The sequence below is a fragment of the Perna viridis genome, chromosome 8, assembly GCF_037379345.1.
Source record: "Perna viridis isolate PV_CMFRI_1.1 ecotype Kerala chromosome 8, ASM3737934v1, whole genome shotgun sequence".
NCBI lineage: Eukaryota > Metazoa > Mollusca > Bivalvia > Mytilida > Mytilidae > Perna > Perna viridis.
In genome coordinates this window covers 48,641,794-48,658,661 of record NC_142452.1, presented here as the reverse complement: position 1 = coordinate 48,658,661, position 16,868 = coordinate 48,641,794, and the positions used below count along the sequence as shown (strand labels likewise).

The following is a 16,868-nucleotide window of genomic DNA, read 5'->3' as shown; positions in this document are numbered from 1 at the left end:
TTTATCAAAGTCGTAGGTATGGGACAGTGGACAGGGTAAAAGGAGATTGGAGAGAGGACTCAAGGCAAAGGAGAAAGGGTTTGGGAAAATGAGAAAGGTACCCCCTGTCCACCCCCTAATTAAAGAAGCAGGAAAAGTACAGTGAAAAGCATTGTAAATACAAATGGGCGTTATATATGCATCAAAACTCAATGATAACTGAGGCAATGAAACGAAACAAGACAAACAGGAATAATAAGTTTTAAGATACGCATAACAACAACACTCACACTCTAAACAAACGATCGAAATTAAAAAAAAAAAATCACAAAAATTAACACAAAAAGTTTTTGAAAAAATTAGATCATCAACCAAGGACATTTGTAGACAGAAATGTTCTTTGTTGTTAGTTTGTTTTTTTTTCTTTGTTACAAAAACTTGATTTCCCGGGACTAAAGCAAGGGAAGCAACTAAAGAGTCCACTGAATCCGATTTATTGTATTTGTATGCTCTTTCCTGTCAAATGAACCGTCTCCTCCCGTTTGTGTTCTCTGATTTATCTTCTCTAAAAAACAAGAAAGATCTTTAATAATTTTAACGAACTATAAAAACGTATTGCCGTACGTACCTGAATACAGTTAGTCCGATGTGTTCGCCACTTGAACAATTAGCTCCCTTGTCATAAATGATTGAAGAGTTCGAGTTCAATTTAGCTAGGTTTTATTGTAATATTTACATCTACAAGATTTCCGCCCTGATGGCATCAAGTCAGAAAATAGCTTGCCAGGCAACCACTAGCATTGCTGGAGTACCGTAAATACTTACTTTTCTCGTGTTTAGCTCTTTTCTTCATCTCCTTTTAACTACTTCTTCTTTCCTTTTCTTCTCTTTCCTTGCCCTTTTCACGTCCCCTATAACCTCATCGTGCCAGTGTTTCCATATTTCTTCCATTTCAGCATTTACCTGGTTCTCCTGAATCTTTTTGTATTTCTCAGCCCGTTTTTCTTGGAGTATTCTTAACTTTCTTAAATCTTTTTGCCTCATTTTTCCCAATTTTTCAATTTTCTTTGTCATTTATTCAAGTATTTATTAAGTAATTTCAAAATTTGAAAGATTGTCTCTATCACTGTGTGTGAAACAACGATTTGTTCAATGGAAATATGATACCAGAGACCAAAATAAAATTCCGACCTGGATTTTTACAAATCAACGTGTACAAATATAAACATTATTATCGACTGCTGGCTTCAAGTGTGCTTTAAGCTTCGATTGAAAACTTAAAATCAAGTATAATTCATCTACAGCATGCGTTTATACAGGCATTGCTTTCAGTATTTGATAAGTATTTTTTACCTTTGGCATATCTTCGGAAAATAAAAATCCATCATCCTCAATATTTTTGCTATGTTCTGAAAAAGGTACATATACAATTATTTAGCCAAAGTAAATGAGTCTTGCATACTTGTGTCCCTTGTTTTATTATTGAAAATCCGTTGTTTCCATATAATTATACAGCTACTCTTTCTAAATATCATTTGAGCATATTTTATTTCGTTCAACATTAACATGCTTTGAATGAAACATAATTTTCCTGGTAAACTGTATTATACTTAGCGAGCATTATCAAATCAGAAAACAAATACTCTAAATATATAGACAATAGACAATATATGCGGATGCAGTCAGCACCCCCTTTTTTTTTAGTATTTCTTGATTCGCCACATGGTCTATATCATTCAGAAACGACATACCGGATAATTCACCATCGTGTGATGTAAAGACGGTATCATCTGAAACACCCTCTATAGTCTGTTCTGTTTTTGCATGGACTTCGTTGGCCTGCAAAAGGTTAAAGCTTATATGGCTTGTTTTCTTAGAAACATTTACCATATGCGTGTACATTCATGGTTTCAAAGGAAATTATTCCGAGCAGCCAAAACAGAGCAAATAATCTAAATGTTGAAGTAACGTAATAAAAAGATGCAACTTGTGGTTTTCAAATACACAATCTACTTAAAAGCCGATCTCGCGACATAACAGAAAACCGGGAGCAATGCAAGATCGGCTTTAAATTAGATTGGGTGATACCTACCATACAGGCGAAGTCTGTGCTGTCTTGCCCAACTTCGGTTCTAAAGTATTCATATACAAATACAAAACGATATAAAAGTTAAACTTCGACATACGGAAATACCACATAGTTACAGTTTTATACAATGGCATAGAATCACTTTGGCAGATCCAGTTAACAAAATTTTCAAATAGGTGGGTCAACCTCCGAAATCTACTATTGTCGGTATGCCAATGCACTAGATTCAACTCGTGTCCCTATCGAGAAGGCGTGGTTTGTACGACAAGTTCGATCCCACAGGTTTTTAAATCCCGTCTCCAGTAAACGTTTGCATTACTAACATATGCATCCATGCACCTCAGTGCCCCAAACTTTAACAGATTATATTGCAGACACTGATTTACATGCCGACTTTCCCAATACCTGTTCATATTTTATACAATTCCCAGGGGTAGTTTTTAATACATGTATTCAATTTATTGGCGGGTCACAATAATCTTACCAAGTTGCTCTTTGCTTATCTTTCTTTTTTAGTTGGTTAATGTCCTCAATGGGCGTAATACAGTTTCCAGCAGGGGGCGCCATAGTCTCTGCTTCAGCAACACCAACTTTTTTTGTACCCATAATCTGGAAGTCATGTAGAATTCAAAGTATTTAAGTATTGTTCTTTATGCTGTACCTATTTTGGTATGCTTTTTTATGTTTTGTTATCATTGCTAAATATTCGGCATTTTTTCTTCAGTATTTTTTTTCTCTGCTATTCGATTCCAAAAAAAAATGATTTTTGACAGTTTTCTGGGGCTAAAATCTATAATAGATTGTTGAAAGACGAAGTTTTGATGTTAATCTAATAAAAAGCAACTTGTTTCAATATAAACTTCTTCATTTTGTTGATAAAGTCTCAAGGCGCTGCCACATGTACATGGGGCACGGATGGTTCACACCACCCCCTCTTTTCTCGAGAACCATAACTTCGGTCTGATTCGTTAATTGGATTAAAAATCGTACCTTTACCAGTTTCTTGGCCCATTCATTAAGAATATCACGAAGGAATGCCTTATACCATCATCTTATCAGGTATTTAAAATCAAATTAACGAATCAGACGGAAATTATCAAAAGAGAAAAGGGGTGTTCGGAACCATCCGTGCCTAAAGTGCCTGTGGGTCTGCAGCGAAATCGATTATTTCGACTTAGTCAGATGATAGACATAAAAAGAGGGCAATATCTTATCTTCAAAGAGGTACAGGACTGATATTATGTGCCAATCTCTTACATATTATTACTATTATGAGTCATTCTTTGTAGGGACCAGGCAGTAAGTGAAACATGGTATGAAAAAAACACCATTTTGAAAGTGTAATTTGACTATTTGCACCATCAGAATCAAGTAAAAAAGACAATTAAGATTTATCACATCACTTTAATAAATTTAGTTATAATTTCATTGAAATGCACTAAAAATAAACATTTTAAGGGCAAACAACTCTGTCAAAAACCTCATTTTTCTAACATTCTATTGAAAAATTTCTGAATAAATCCAGTGATGCTGAGATCAAGTAGAGGTCTATCATCCATGAGTAATTATATTGTCAGATCGGTGGGGTTGTAACATGCATGTTTCGGATTTTTTCTCATTTTGCCTGATTCTTACAAAGACTTCAGACCTCAGAAAAAGGGGATACTAGGACATTATTTGTATTTTTTTTTCAACTTTATACATGAAAATGACAAATTTTCCAATACCAAGGTCAAGGAGGGGTGCTAATCTGCTGCACCCGATCCCACACCCTAGATCCGCCACATGACTTACACTTAACTGTGTGCGGCCGTCTTGTTTTTGTCATAGCATGATAGCATAGGGTACTTTTCCATTCTAAAAGAATCGGATAAAATGTCATGAAATATCTTAAATTATTTCAAGTATGTTATACATTAAACTACAAAGGCGATCGATAGACATTCTTATTTCTTAGTCTTCTGAATGTGTTCTTTACGAAAGCCTATTATGGTGACTGTTTTATTTTTATTTTTTTTCGAATTGTCGGTAATTCCAACATTTATGTTGAAAATTCCAACTTTTAAGTTGACAAAAGAAAAGGTAATAAAAAACAGTGACGCTAATGGGCTTCCGTAGTTCTTTGCTTCTCCTTGTCATTAATTTTGGTTTTTGGCTTCGGACTTCGATTTGTGGTTAGTGTTGATTGAACACTTAATGTGCTTCCTTGTATTATTCCAGTCAACCAGTCTAATAAGCTGTCAAACATATTTTGTGTTTTGGCATGCCTGTACTACATTAAGGCTGTTCCTATGTACATGTATGACTCAAAGCGTCACCAAATTGTAAATGAACAGAGTAATGCAGGGAACCAAGATTCTCGCGGACATCAAAAAAGAAATGTAATCCAGGGACAAAGACCAGACATAAAAAACAGACACACACAACAAAGAACATAAAATAACCAAAATAATACGTACAAAGCAACAAAAGTAAATGCACTTAAACTGGGAGCATGGGCCAGGTGCAAACCCTGCATCAAGTTTCAAATATGTATGATATTACCAAGTGCGGACCCAGAAATTCAAAAATGAATTGGGTGTTGCAAAACATTTTTGATATTTTTTTCTACAACTAATTCTCAATATTAACGAAATTTCCCAACTAAAGAGGGGTTCCACCTCCAGGGACATACCACGCCCAACCCCATCAAAATGAGTGAAAGGAAAACCTGGATACAATCTTGTATATTTACCAGGCTTTTCACCAGGATGTTCCCGCTTACTATCAGTTTGAATGTACTTTGAACCTCTGTAAATCGAACACACCATAACCATTTCATTAGTCTTAAATCGAACACACCCCTACCATTCAATCAGTCCAAAAATAGATTCGGTTTAGACAGGTTCCACTGTATATTGGTACATGCATTCTCCTATGCCTATGATGAACGGTTCCTGATAGTATGCTGGGTAATACTGAAATACAGGTTTGTATGATATGGCTAAATATATATTTTGATAATTCAGTTTTATTTAATCCTTATCTTTACCACAGGTACTTGGGGTCGGAATATATTTTTTTTTTGTTAAAAAGAAAAAAATACGAAATCGTGTGTTATAGCAGCAAATAGCGCACTTATAACTGTCCATATGAAGTTTTCTGATATATGGTCTCATACTGAAAAAAAAAGAGAGAAAAGGGGGACAAAGGCTTTAGGTTTTAGTCCGTCGTTTCAATTCACTCATGTGGACCTTTTCATGTGGACAGGCTGAATTAACAGTTTTGTACTTTAGTTACTTAAACACATCACTGATCAATAGTTATATCTTAGACGGAGTTATTACCCTTATTTACATGCTACTTTTAATAAACGATTTTAAACACTTCATTTATTTAACGTACCACCATTTAATGCATGATGTATCCACTGAACTGTTAATGTAGCATTGAAAACATTACAAAGTGGACCATTTAAACCTCTGGTCTGTATTTGACAAATGTACCCCAACCATATTGTTCCATTCTTTAAAATGTAAATTATTAACCGTTGACGACGAGCTCTGATCAAGGTATTTAATTATGATTGAAAAAGAACAAAAGAAATTCGTGTATACTAAAGATACACATATAGATGTATATGTCATGATAATGAAGGGCACTAAATGGAAGCTATGTGATTTTATGTCGTGAAAATTCTGTAAAATGCCCCTAAAATGGATATTATTCATTCTCATTTTCGCCGATAATTTGCAAGAAACGTATTCTCAAACTGGGTAAGTCTGTTGTTTCGGGGAAAATGAAATATTTTTTATAAGTTTCATAGATAAATGGTGACAGAAATTGGCAATAACGCCAGGTTTAATCATTTGTTATATTTTTGGTGCCAAAAATGGAAGCAACCTATAAAATTTTAAACACGAGTCGACTTTATATAGGGTCTATATATGATAATTGGCATGAGTATACTTGAGGATCATTGATTAGAAAATAATAATAATAAATTCTTCTCCTTATCCTTCGTCTTCTGCAAAAAGGAAAGCAGCTGATGCAATTTTGTTTAATATATTTTCAGAGTGCAAGTGTTCTTAATTCATTAAATCTTTTGTCTTTCCATAAATTATACGATCAAACGAACCATCGTACTATTCAAACATAATGTCTAAAGGTGTTACTTAGGAAGATGTGGTGTGGTAATCGGATGGGAAAATTTCCTTGACGAAAAGAACCCGGTTTGTAATTGATAATTTAAATTGTTAATAAAAAAAATGTGTTGCCCACTAATTATACGCGAATAAAAAATATTGTTTCAATCTAAGAGATTAAGAATCGTCGCCAATTTGAGCTTAATTAATCCTTATTTTGTACAGGGATTGCATAATACTAATTTAACTAATTAATAATATTAAGTCCTTGATTTGTTCAACTGTTTATACGATATTTGAAACTTTGCACAGTAGTATCGGAGATAATCATTGTCCGGATATTGAATCTCATTCAGGTTACAGACCACCAATTCAACCAATGAGCATTTGGAACATACGCAAAAATAGTCCTACCCAGAAATTACCCCTGTTCCTCATAGTGCTGTGAAAAAAGTTCTCATCTTATTTAAAAAAAATTAAACAGTTTCTGAAAGGAAAAACATTTCTGTACATTTTATAGGTGCATTTTGCTTCTTGTGATGTGAAGCCTAATCTCCATAATGGTTTCTAAATATACCCCTATCTTGTGAAAACACTGGGATTTCCCATGCTATTTATAGACCCTTCACTTCCGGTGACCAGTACTGCACTGCAAGTCTGCTAACCCCACATGCCGCTCTGAGGATTGTGAGCTGACATATGTAGAATCGTGCCGATATATAGTCCTCTGCTGGTTAAGTTAAGGTAAAGTCAAGAGAAGCCATTGAATATTGTGAAATTAGCATAGAAGCCTATGGAAAGTGGAATTAGTGGTATAGTGCTTACGACTACTTACTATTATATGTATACACTGGGCTGGAAAATAGATTCCGCTTTTCTAAATTCGACTGTACTGTTTCAAAGCCTGGGGCGCATTTCTTTTACCTGAATCTGAAACATGATTCTGAATCATTTTCATGTTTCACTGTTTCTTTTACTTGAAACAGAAACATGATATCGAAACATGTTTGTTTTGATAGAAACTGAAGCGTGTTACAGTTTCTCAAATGTTGTATTTTTAATCACCGAATCATGTTTCTGTTTTTTTGAAACATTGTACTGAAACATTTTTCAGATTCAGGTAAAAGAAATGCGTCCCTGGATATCGTCTGAACTGTTTTAGGTCTCGATATTGTCTGACTCGTTCCGGCTGGCTGGTTTTTGGCGGGAACAGTGTTGGGGATTTCCCAAAGATGCATCCTATTGGGGCAACCTAAACCCTGGACCACTACACTCCCCTCCGTTTTATTAAAGCCCCCCCCTCTTATCCTGTGTTCCCCTTGGGCTTATAAAAATCCCCATATCACATTTTGATGGAGGGAGAGCTGCAGTCCCTGGGCCCTCAACTAGTGAACACCCCTGGTTCCCCGCAGCCTCCCCAGCCCTGCAGAGGCTAAAAAGATGTCCTTTTAATTTTTAAAATCCACCCCCTCCCACTACTTAATATATGACCAATTTCGCCCTTGTAAAAACTAAACGTACAGATGTTCAACTATAATAACACTGTCTTGACTCTCCACTCTAGGAGTTGCCAGAACAATATATTTACATACCTTACTTGGGTCCATACAAGATAATAGTCTAAAATATCTACTATCCCTTCTTGGGACTAATTAATAGAAATTCATTAAATTATCAGAAATATTTTTCTTCCTGGGAACCATAACTTGGTTCTACTAAAGTTTTAAATATTTGTTCAGCTTACTCCCGGAATGCTCTTTTCTGTAAACTGTTATTAGTTGTTCTTTTTAGTTTTTTTTCTTTTTTTTTCCTGAGCATCTTGGGTCAAACTTCAATTTAACTTATATATATAAAACCTGCTTCCATTCTCCAAGGTTCCTTTGAGGATTGACAGGAAGTTACCTCCCCTCACCTGGGCTACTGCCCTGGCCACTGCTAGCAGATAGCATGGATGGCCTACAGCTGCCCCAGGTGGGAGGGAAATATGGGACATCAGATTCTAAAAGAATCCTCCCTGGCTCCAAAAAGTATAGGGCTTGGGCCTGTACGTGATTGAATTTGGCCACTCCCAGGGTTAATCCAAAGACACACTCTGGGAAAGCCCTAATCCAACCACGCACCTGTTCAGACCCCCCTGGAAACAGTGCAGGTGTATCTTTTGGTCTGGGGGGCAATACTCCCTGCACAGCTGGAGGGCCACCCGGTGCACCTCTGCTGCAACCTCATCACCCTCCTCTCCCCCGGGGGAGGGGGCCATTTGGAGAAATTTCTTCACCTTCTTCAGGCCCGACAACTCCATCACCACCAACTGTACCTGCCAGTGGGCTAAGGCAGCAGGGGAGGTGATGGGGTTGACCCCAAACGAGGCAGGGAAATTATTGATGGCGGCCTTTGCCGTTAATTCTGCATTCTGAGATGGCAGGGGAATACATTCCACCCATTTGGTGAATTGATCCACCATCAAGATGTTTTCATTACCCCTCTCAGACCTAGGCAGAGGGCCTATAAAGTCAAGATGTACTCTTTCCATGGGTGCCCCTGCATGGTGTAAATTGAGGGGATATTTAGCATGCCTATTTGCTTTCTTGTTTTGGTTACATTGAGTACAACCCTTAATGAATGTCACAATATCCCCTTTCATTCCCCGCCAGTAGTATCTTGATCGGACTTTACTTAGGGTTTGTGCTTCCCCTTGGTGCCCAGCCATAGGGATGTCATGGTTTAGTTCTATTAGCCTACCCCTTAACTCAGTGGGCACCACTAACAGTGTGGATTTGTCCCCAAACTTCTTCTTCACTAAGACCCCATCCCTCTGAAGCTCAAAGGCCTCCCTATTTATCCAATAATACTTGGCTGCTGGGCCTGCCCCAAACAATTTTGCTGCGGAAGGTTGGATGCCTTCTTTCAGCCTTGCCAGTACCCACTTCAGTACTCTACTACCCTTTTGTGTGGTACTTGCTCCCCGCCAGCTTCAGCTACTGTCTCTGTGGCACCTCCCTCCCCTGTTACAATACTGGTTACCTTTACGGCTGGTTCCCTCCCTTGGTGGGACACCAGGGACCACTCTTGTCCGGATTGTACCACCGACAACTTTTTCACTTGAATTAAATCCGAGCCCCAAATATCTCATCAGGCCTATTTCTCCCAAGGGGTACAACATCATCTACTTCTTCGGAAAACCTTGTCCAATTATGGTGAGCTTTGGCACAGTAGTTACACCCACCGCACGGCAAACCGGCAAGGGGGGCCCTCTGGTATGAACTCTGGACATGGAAGCAGGGAAGGCATTCTCGACAGGGCATCTGCATTGGCATGCTTGGACCCTGCCCTATGCTGTATGTCCATGTCATATTGACTAAGTTCCTCCATCCACCTTGCCAGCTGCCCCTGTTGCTCCTTGAACTTAGTTAGCCAATGCAAGCTGTTGTGGTTTGTCCGTACTATAAATGGACGCCCCAATTAATATTGATGAAAGAGGCATGTAAACCGCACAATGGCAAACAACTCTTTGCGAGTTGTACAGTACTTCTGTTGTTCTGGAGTCAGAGTAAAACTGGCGAAAAGGCACTGCCCTCTCCTGACCCTCCTGGACCTGCAAAAGCTCAGCCCCACTGCTCTGTCAGAGGCATCAGTATCTAGGATGAACTGATCCGCAGTATTGGGAATAGCCAGGACGGGTGCTGACAATAGGGACTGCCTTAAGGTTTCAAAGGCTTCTTGCTGTTTTGTACCCCAGTGATAGGGCCGTTTACCTGTTAAGTCTTGCAGAGGGATGGCTATTTTGGAATAATCCTTGATAAAGGCACGGTGGTAGTTTCCAAATCCCAGGAACCTTTCCACCTCTTTTGTGTTTTGAGGAATAGGCCATTTTTCAACATCCTCTAAATATCTTGGGCCTATTTTTATTCCCTGGGGCCCCACTTCCCTCCCCAAAAACTCAACCTCCTGTTGGAATAGCTCACACTTTTTGGGCTTCAATTTCAAGCCATACTCCCTAAACCTTTCGAATACTGCCCTTATATTGTCATAATGTGTATCCACATCTTTGCCTAAGATCAGTATATCATCCAGAAAAGCCAAGACCACATTCTGTGTCAATCCCCTGAGGAAAAGGTTCACCACCTGGGCACATGTGGCCGGCGAATTGCATAAACCAAAGGCCATACGGGGAAACTCAAAAAGCCCATTCTTGGTAATAAAGGCCGTTTTTGGGCGGTCAGACTCCTTGATTTTGACTTGCCAATAAGCAGAGTTAGAATCCAGTTTAGAAAACCAGACATTACCCGCTAGGGAATCAAGGCACTCTTCTACCAATGGAAGGGGGAAAACATCTTTGTGAGTGAGGTGGTTGAGCTTGCGGTAGTCTATACACCACCTAACCACGCCATTCTTCTTACGTACCAATATTGGGGCAGACGCCCATTCTGATATGGAGGGTTGGATCACCCTTGCCTCACACATTTTCTTCAGGTGGGCTTCTTCTTCATGGGATGGCGCATACGCTGCTTAATTGGGGGGTGGTCCCCAGTGTCAATCTCATGTTTTATGTGATCAAAACTCAGGTCATATTCATTTTTTGCAAATACATCCTGAAACTCCTGTAGAATGGATGCTAATTTAGGGTGGTGTTCTTCCTTAAGCATTCTCTTTGACCTGGTATACAGTTCCCTAAGGTGGGGGGTACCTCCACACTAGAGTGGGGCGTGTCCTCTGATCTTGATATCTGGCCTATAGTAGGACCCTTTAAACAGCCCCCTCCCTTTCTTCCCTCAACACTCTCCACCTCCTCAGCATGAGCCAGCTCAATCCCCTTTTCTAGCTCAATGAACAAGTCTGACACATTGATGAGACACACAATGGGCTCTGAGCCCGCTCTATTCAGTATCCATGGGATCAAAATCTCATGCTTGCCCCTAGGAAATAATCCAGATTCAAAGTTTCCCTTAGGATACCCTTCAGTTGGACCATAGAGTTCAGGGGTATTTTTACTCTTGTCCCCAGAGCCACCCTTGCTACTTGGGGGCATTCTGAGACTGGCCCTCATTGGGACTGACTCCCCCAAACTGAAAATGTACCCTTAGCCAACTGCAGGTCCACCCCCTGCAGGTTCAAGAAATCAATCCCCAGCAACATCTCATCACTTATTGGGGCTAGATGAACATCAGCTTCAAATGTTTGCCTACCCATTCCAATTTCCACAGGCCCAGCTACAAACCCATTCATCTGCATATCTCTGCCTGCAGTATTCATTACTACCTTTCGCTTAATGGTGGTGTGACATTTAGGGATTTGAACACATCATCAGAAATGAGGGTGACCTCAGCGGCCGTATCTACTATTGTTGTCACCCCTGGACTTGGACTGTAACTGGGATTCTTAACATGTTCCCTCCCAACACATGTCGGACTGCAACAGTCTCAATTTCTCTATCTACTTCCTCCGTCCCAGTTTCTGAACTTTCCACAATGTTGATAGGATCCCCCTGATTCCGTCCCTCACTGGGTGATTTTGTCCTATCCCCACCGTTTCAGTATCTACTTTCCCATGATCCAATTCCCCTTTTTGACTCACTAACTCCACCCTGATCTGAGGGGGCAGGGTCCCCTTTGTGCTCCTGATCTTCTCCCCCTTTCAACCAATTTTCCAACTCAGTACTATCAGTTGTTATCTCCCCTGCATTCAGGCGTATGGTGTCATCACTACTAGACGAATCGTTCCTATTGACTGATGCCCCAAGGAAGTACTGCCCCACTTCCTTATCCAACTAATCAGACGTATCAGACTCATAGCCTTTTTCTGGAGTTGCGGTTACATTAGGTGGGTCCCCATGGGATAGCTTTTTGTCCCTATTAGTGTCATGTGATAGCAATGTATCGCCACCTGGGCTTGAGGATCGGAAGTTTCTGGGCATGGGGCTAGGAAAACGTTCTGGGCTTTGCTCACTATGGGCTGGACTAGATGTGGATGTGCTATCTAGTCCATGATTTGGAGAACGAGTTGCCTGCACCCCCTTATGTGGTGATGGGCTGTAAGAACAGGCACAATTTAGGTCTCCTAAGAGTGGAGTCCCCAGATGGGTCCTCCCTGTCGTTTCTCTAGGGCAACCTTGTTGGGCTCTACCCCTCCCTGGAGACACTTGCCTAGGGTGGGGACTCTCCAACATTGTGTTTGATTCCAGTTGGGCCATGGTTTGAGGTTCTACCCAAGGTTTGGTCCTAGGATACTCCGGGGGAACTTGCTTCCCCTTGCCATCCACATGAGCCCCCGGTTTAAGTTGTTTTTTAGAATAGACCCTTCCACCCTTAGTGTATTGTCTGCCCTAACTGCTTCACTACCGGTGAGACCTTTGAGTTCAGGGGTCAAGTTCAGGCCTCTTGAACTGACCCGTTGCTGTTTAACGGCCTCTGAAAAACTTACGCTCTTTGGTTTTGGGGTCAGGCCTTCTATTTGGGCACTCCCTCTTAAAATGGCCTTCCTGCTGGCAATGGAAACACTTCCCCCCTTTGATCTTGGGGATGGGCTACGGGAGACTGAGGGCCTGGATTGACCAGCCATATTGGTAACCAGCCTCCTTAGCTCCTCAATTTTTCCCTTCAGCCCTTTAATTTCATTTTTCCAGGGAGCCTGATTTGCCTTCCCTCCCCCTCTGCAGTTGCACATACTTGAGGAAGCTCTTCCCTCTCCGAGTGGCTGCCCCACCCCAGTTTGGGACCCACCATTTTAATTTCCCTTCTGGGCCCCCTACCATATATAGCTTGGTGGTTATAGTGAAACCAGCGCATCTTATCAACTGCCTCTTCAGTGCTTGTTGGGCGTATCTTGAAAGCATAGTTCCCTGATTCTTTGTCTGCCGCACCCATACAGTTTCAGAATTGCCTGCTGGTAGATGCCGGGATCTGGGAGAGACCTGAATGCCTTGGTAGCCAGGGTTAGTACCCTGTCAGCCCAGTCCTCAAGGGACTCTTCTGGGGCTTATCGGGCATTATTGAACTGCACTTGGGCCGTCTCTGGGCGTTTTTTAAACCCAAACTGTTTTTCCAACTTTCTGATTAAGTCACCATAAGCCATATTGTGGTTGCGCTCCACCAGAAGTGTGTAATACCCACTGGCCTTTCCTTCAAGGGCCTAACACAATTGGTCCATGCACTCCTGTGGGGACCACTCATTCACCTCTGAGTACCGGGAGAACTTGGCTTGCCAGTTAGACTTCCCATCATATTTTAAGGCCTTTGGGATGATGACACCTTTGGCATTTCCCCTCCCTCTTTCATCTTGTTCCCAATCATCTCTACCCATAGATGCTGAACCTGCACAACCCGAGTAGAGTTGCTCACATATCCTGCCTGATGTTTTATCCCTGTGGACTCTTACACCTTGGGGCCTACCCCTAAACACGTCTCCCCTACCTTCTCTATAAGGTTCATCCCTACAGTTCCTCTCACCGTAGGGCCTACCTGTACCTCTCCCAGTTTCCCCCTATTCGGGTCTGCTCTCCCACTCCACCTCTCTTTGAAATGACCCCTCCCACCTACTGGTGTTTCCACCTCATTAGGTTCAAAGCTTGACCTATTGCGGTTGTAACCCCTACTACCAACAAATGTATCCCTCCTTGACCTTCTCTCCCCCCTATCATAACCTTCTACTATAGTCGGCGTCACATAAATAACATACTGTTAAAATTTGAATAAAAATATTTTCTACGACTTTATTGACACCTACCGTCGTTTAAATTGTCTTAAATGACTTGCTCATTCGTTTAGCCAAACGGCTTCTCCCTAAACATTGAATCGTTAAATTCCGGTCAGATTTTAATTCTAGGTGGCAATATTTACATTGTAAAAAGTCGGCCATGTTTACAGTGATCGGGTTGCTAGGAGATGTTGTTTACGTTTAAATGGTTTGTCCAAAAACCGAAGAACCCAGAATGCAATTCGGCGTTATTTCGGATATCTCGGATTTATTTTACGCGATCAACATATAATACCGAGAAGTTGATCAAGCAGACGATTGTCACCGGAGTTCGACGGGAACTTACGCACTTCGTTTGTAAACAAATCGTCCCGTAAAAACCAACATGGCGGATATTAGTATGGGATTTTCCCGTAAGGATTTGTTACGCATGATTTAAGCTAATAAGCGACTTGTTTTTGAGAAGCTGTTTGGCTAAACGAATGAGCAAGTCATTTAAGACAATTTAAACGACGGTTGGTGTCAATAAAGTCGTAGAAAATATTTTTATTCAAATTTTAACAGTATGTTATTTATGTGACGCCGAGTATAGTGGGGTCTCATACGTCAACCTTTGCGACACTGACCTTTGTCGCTGGTGGGGGTATCTCGGGCCAGGAATAGTGTGCGACCATGGGATTGCCTGCCATGTGGGGCCAGGGGCAACATATAATGCAAAGTCAAAATCAAGAATTTGCACCCTCTTCTATAAAAATATCCGTAGGTTTCCAAAATAGTCCGAAAAATTGGGGAAAAATTGGGCAAGGGCTATTTTTTTTTTTGGTTATGCGTGTATGTAGGTTTTTTAGGGAAAACTAGATTTTTACACTAGGTCCCTTTTCCTGTGACTGAAAACAATGTTCTTTGTAAGAGATTAACTGCTGTGATGTAAACTTATCTTCCCTAGTCCTAAATGTCCTAGACCTAATTGTCTCACAGCGTACCAGCCCCTCCAGACAATTCTCTAGGATTTGGGAAAAATAATTTTCACCTGAAAATTCTTACTGAAAAGAAAAACGAATTCTCACTGTGCTATCTCTACCCCGAGATACACAGAGACGATTCCTCTAAATCCCTTAAACTTCCCGAGTGAACAACCAGAATCGGGAGTGATCGCAATGGCCGACCCTTGACCACGCGGTCAACGAGTTCCCTCCCTCAAGTTTTGGAAAAAAAAGAATTTTGCGCTAAATCTGCAGCTAGAAAATCCCGCAGGTTGTAAATAGTCGCAGCGCCAATATAGTGCTTATGACTACTTACTATTATATGTATACACTGGGCTGGAAAATAGATTCCACTTTTCTAAATTAGACTGTACTGTTTCAAGGCCTGGATATCGTCTGAACTGTTTTGGGTCTCAATATTGTCTGCCTCGTTCCGGCTGGCTGGTTTTTGGTGGGAACAGTATCGGGGATTCCCCAAAGCTGCATCCTATTGGGGCAACCTAAACCCCGTACCACTACAGTGGTTTCTAGCCTTCACACCGTTAGCATTTGAACACTTAAAATTTTACCGCCTTTTATTTCAAGTCTCTTTTTTATGAGCAACTAGGTGGGTGTTTCTAGAAAAGCAGAGGACGCTTACCCTACCGATGCACCTGATCCATGCTCCCAGTTTTTAGTGAAGTCCGCATTGCTCATTTGCTTTTGTTACTTTGTATGTATGATTTTAGTTACTTTATGTTCTTTGTTGTGTATGTCTGTTTTCCATGTCTGGTCTTTGTCCCTGGATTACATTCTTTTGATTACCGCTGTAACCTTGGTTCCCTTGATTACTCTCTCTTAATTAATCGCAGGTTTATGGTATATATAGGGAAAACGGTAGTATTTATTTTCCCATAGCCGACAGTACTAACCTTTTCATGTTTTTCAGTAATTTCTAATTAAAACTAGGACTCTTAAACCATTTTTGTTGTAGTACTTTCATTCAGAGATCGAAAAAATCTCCATGGGAATAGAGGTTGACCTTTTTTTTTTCAACCACCATCAAGTTTGAAGGTACCGGAAGTTTTGCATTTTTTTGGTTCCGCACTCATTTGTAATATGCAGTCTTTTTAAAATTTCATAAACTTTGCAACTTATTTTTTTTTTAAAAAACTTTAATCCTTTAAGAATCCGAGAGAGAAAAAAATCATTACAAACTTTGTCAGTACACCTATCTGTTCTTTCAAAGTTCTACTTCCTTTCATCTGAAGAGGGTACACGATTGGTCAACCTACATGCAGGGAAATAAATACTACTATATTCCCTATAAGAGAAAGAAGTGACTTTGTAAGCTATATGTGTTGAACAGCACAAACACGGGAGTCATCATTTGTTATTTCTGAACAATTGCAAATGTTAGGAAGGCCAAGGGGAAATAATTTCTACTAGCGAAATATATTTTTGACTTGCATTTATAAATGTACCAAGTATTTCCTCTTAAATTCATTCACTGAGGTTTGTTTTCATACTTAAATGTAAATTGTAAAAAAAATTCACTTTCTTTTTTTTCTGATTTTTTTCCTATTCAGAGTTATGGACTTTACAAGTTTTTGCATTTGTTCATTCATTTTCATTGGACATTTCAGCCCAGGATGGTGTTCTCTCACAATATATTCATCTGTAAGTTATCAAGAAGATTGTGGGCTTTGGAAAACTGGAAAATGCACCCGATATAGGTAAGGCTACACTTGACGTGCATGTTTTTGCAGTAAAATTAGCTATTGACAAGTTGGGAACAGCCTCTAAAATGAGTGGTGATGGCCCATTTGGGGTACTACCCTTATATGGTGGGATTTTACCTTTTTATGGAATGAGGAAGTTTGAAAAATAGCATGTTTGTACATTTTTGTACCTGACCACTCAATGTATTACAGTACAGAAACAGGCACGGATCCAAGGACTAGCGTACTGGGCGTACACCCCCCTAAATCGGTAAGAACCACAAGTTTCACCTCATAATATTTT

The 16,868-nt window shown here is 40.3% G+C and overlaps 2 protein-coding genes and 1 pseudogene across 10 annotated transcripts in view; 1 reads left to right on the top strand and 2 right to left on the bottom strand.

Annotated features, from left to right (window-relative positions):
- Positions 1-224: 224 nt before the first annotated feature.
- Positions 225-16,502, bottom strand: LOC148610809 (uncharacterized). Of its 8 annotated transcripts, none has more exons than XR_015924776.1 (7): positions 11,376-11,729; positions 7,028-7,122; positions 4,803-5,025; positions 2,553-2,677; positions 1,731-1,818; positions 1,333-1,388; positions 225-544 (listed from the first exon to the last, which is right to left on the bottom strand). XR_015924776.1 is itself a non-coding variant. In XM_088596187.1 (7 exons), exon 1 carries the CDS (start codon positions 12,377-12,379, stop codon positions 11,957-11,959), a length of 423 nt encoding a protein of 140 aa, XP_088452313.1. In that variant the 5' UTR covers positions 12,380-12,825; the 3' UTR covers positions 225-544; positions 1,333-1,388; positions 1,731-1,818; positions 2,553-2,677; positions 4,803-5,025; positions 7,028-7,122; positions 11,764-11,956. The 8 variants fall into 8 exon arrangements, 3 of the variants coding, with proteins under 3 accessions (XP_088452313.1, XP_088452315.1, XP_088452314.1); XR_015924777.1 differs by having other exon boundaries at positions 11,449-11,729; XM_088596187.1 differs by lacking the exon at positions 11,376-11,729 and adding an exon at positions 11,764-12,825.
- LOC148610807 (uncharacterized) overlaps positions 5,580-16,868 on the top strand; it is a 102,309-nt gene continuing 91,020 nt past the window's right edge. Inside the window, exons 1-2 of one of the 2 annotated variants that reach the window (XR_015924775.1) lie at positions 5,580-5,823; positions 16,490-16,579. Coding sequence is in view for 1 of the 2 variants with exons in the window: in XM_088596184.1 (XP_088452310.1) it covers positions 5,753-5,823; positions 16,490-16,579 (161 nt within the window). In the remaining variant the exon portion in view is untranslated. The remainder of the gene's footprint in view (positions 5,824-16,489; positions 16,580-16,868) is intronic. The other variant, XM_088596184.1, reaches the window with a different exon arrangement.
- On the bottom strand, positions 12,786-13,745 carry LOC148610810 (uncharacterized; annotated as a pseudogene).

Bases quoted from the DNA above. Each gene is read 5' to 3' on its own strand.
- LOC148610809 (XM_088596187.1), bottom strand. From the start codon at position 12,379: ATGGCCCAACTGGAATCAAACACAATGTTGGAGAGTCCCCACCCTAGG.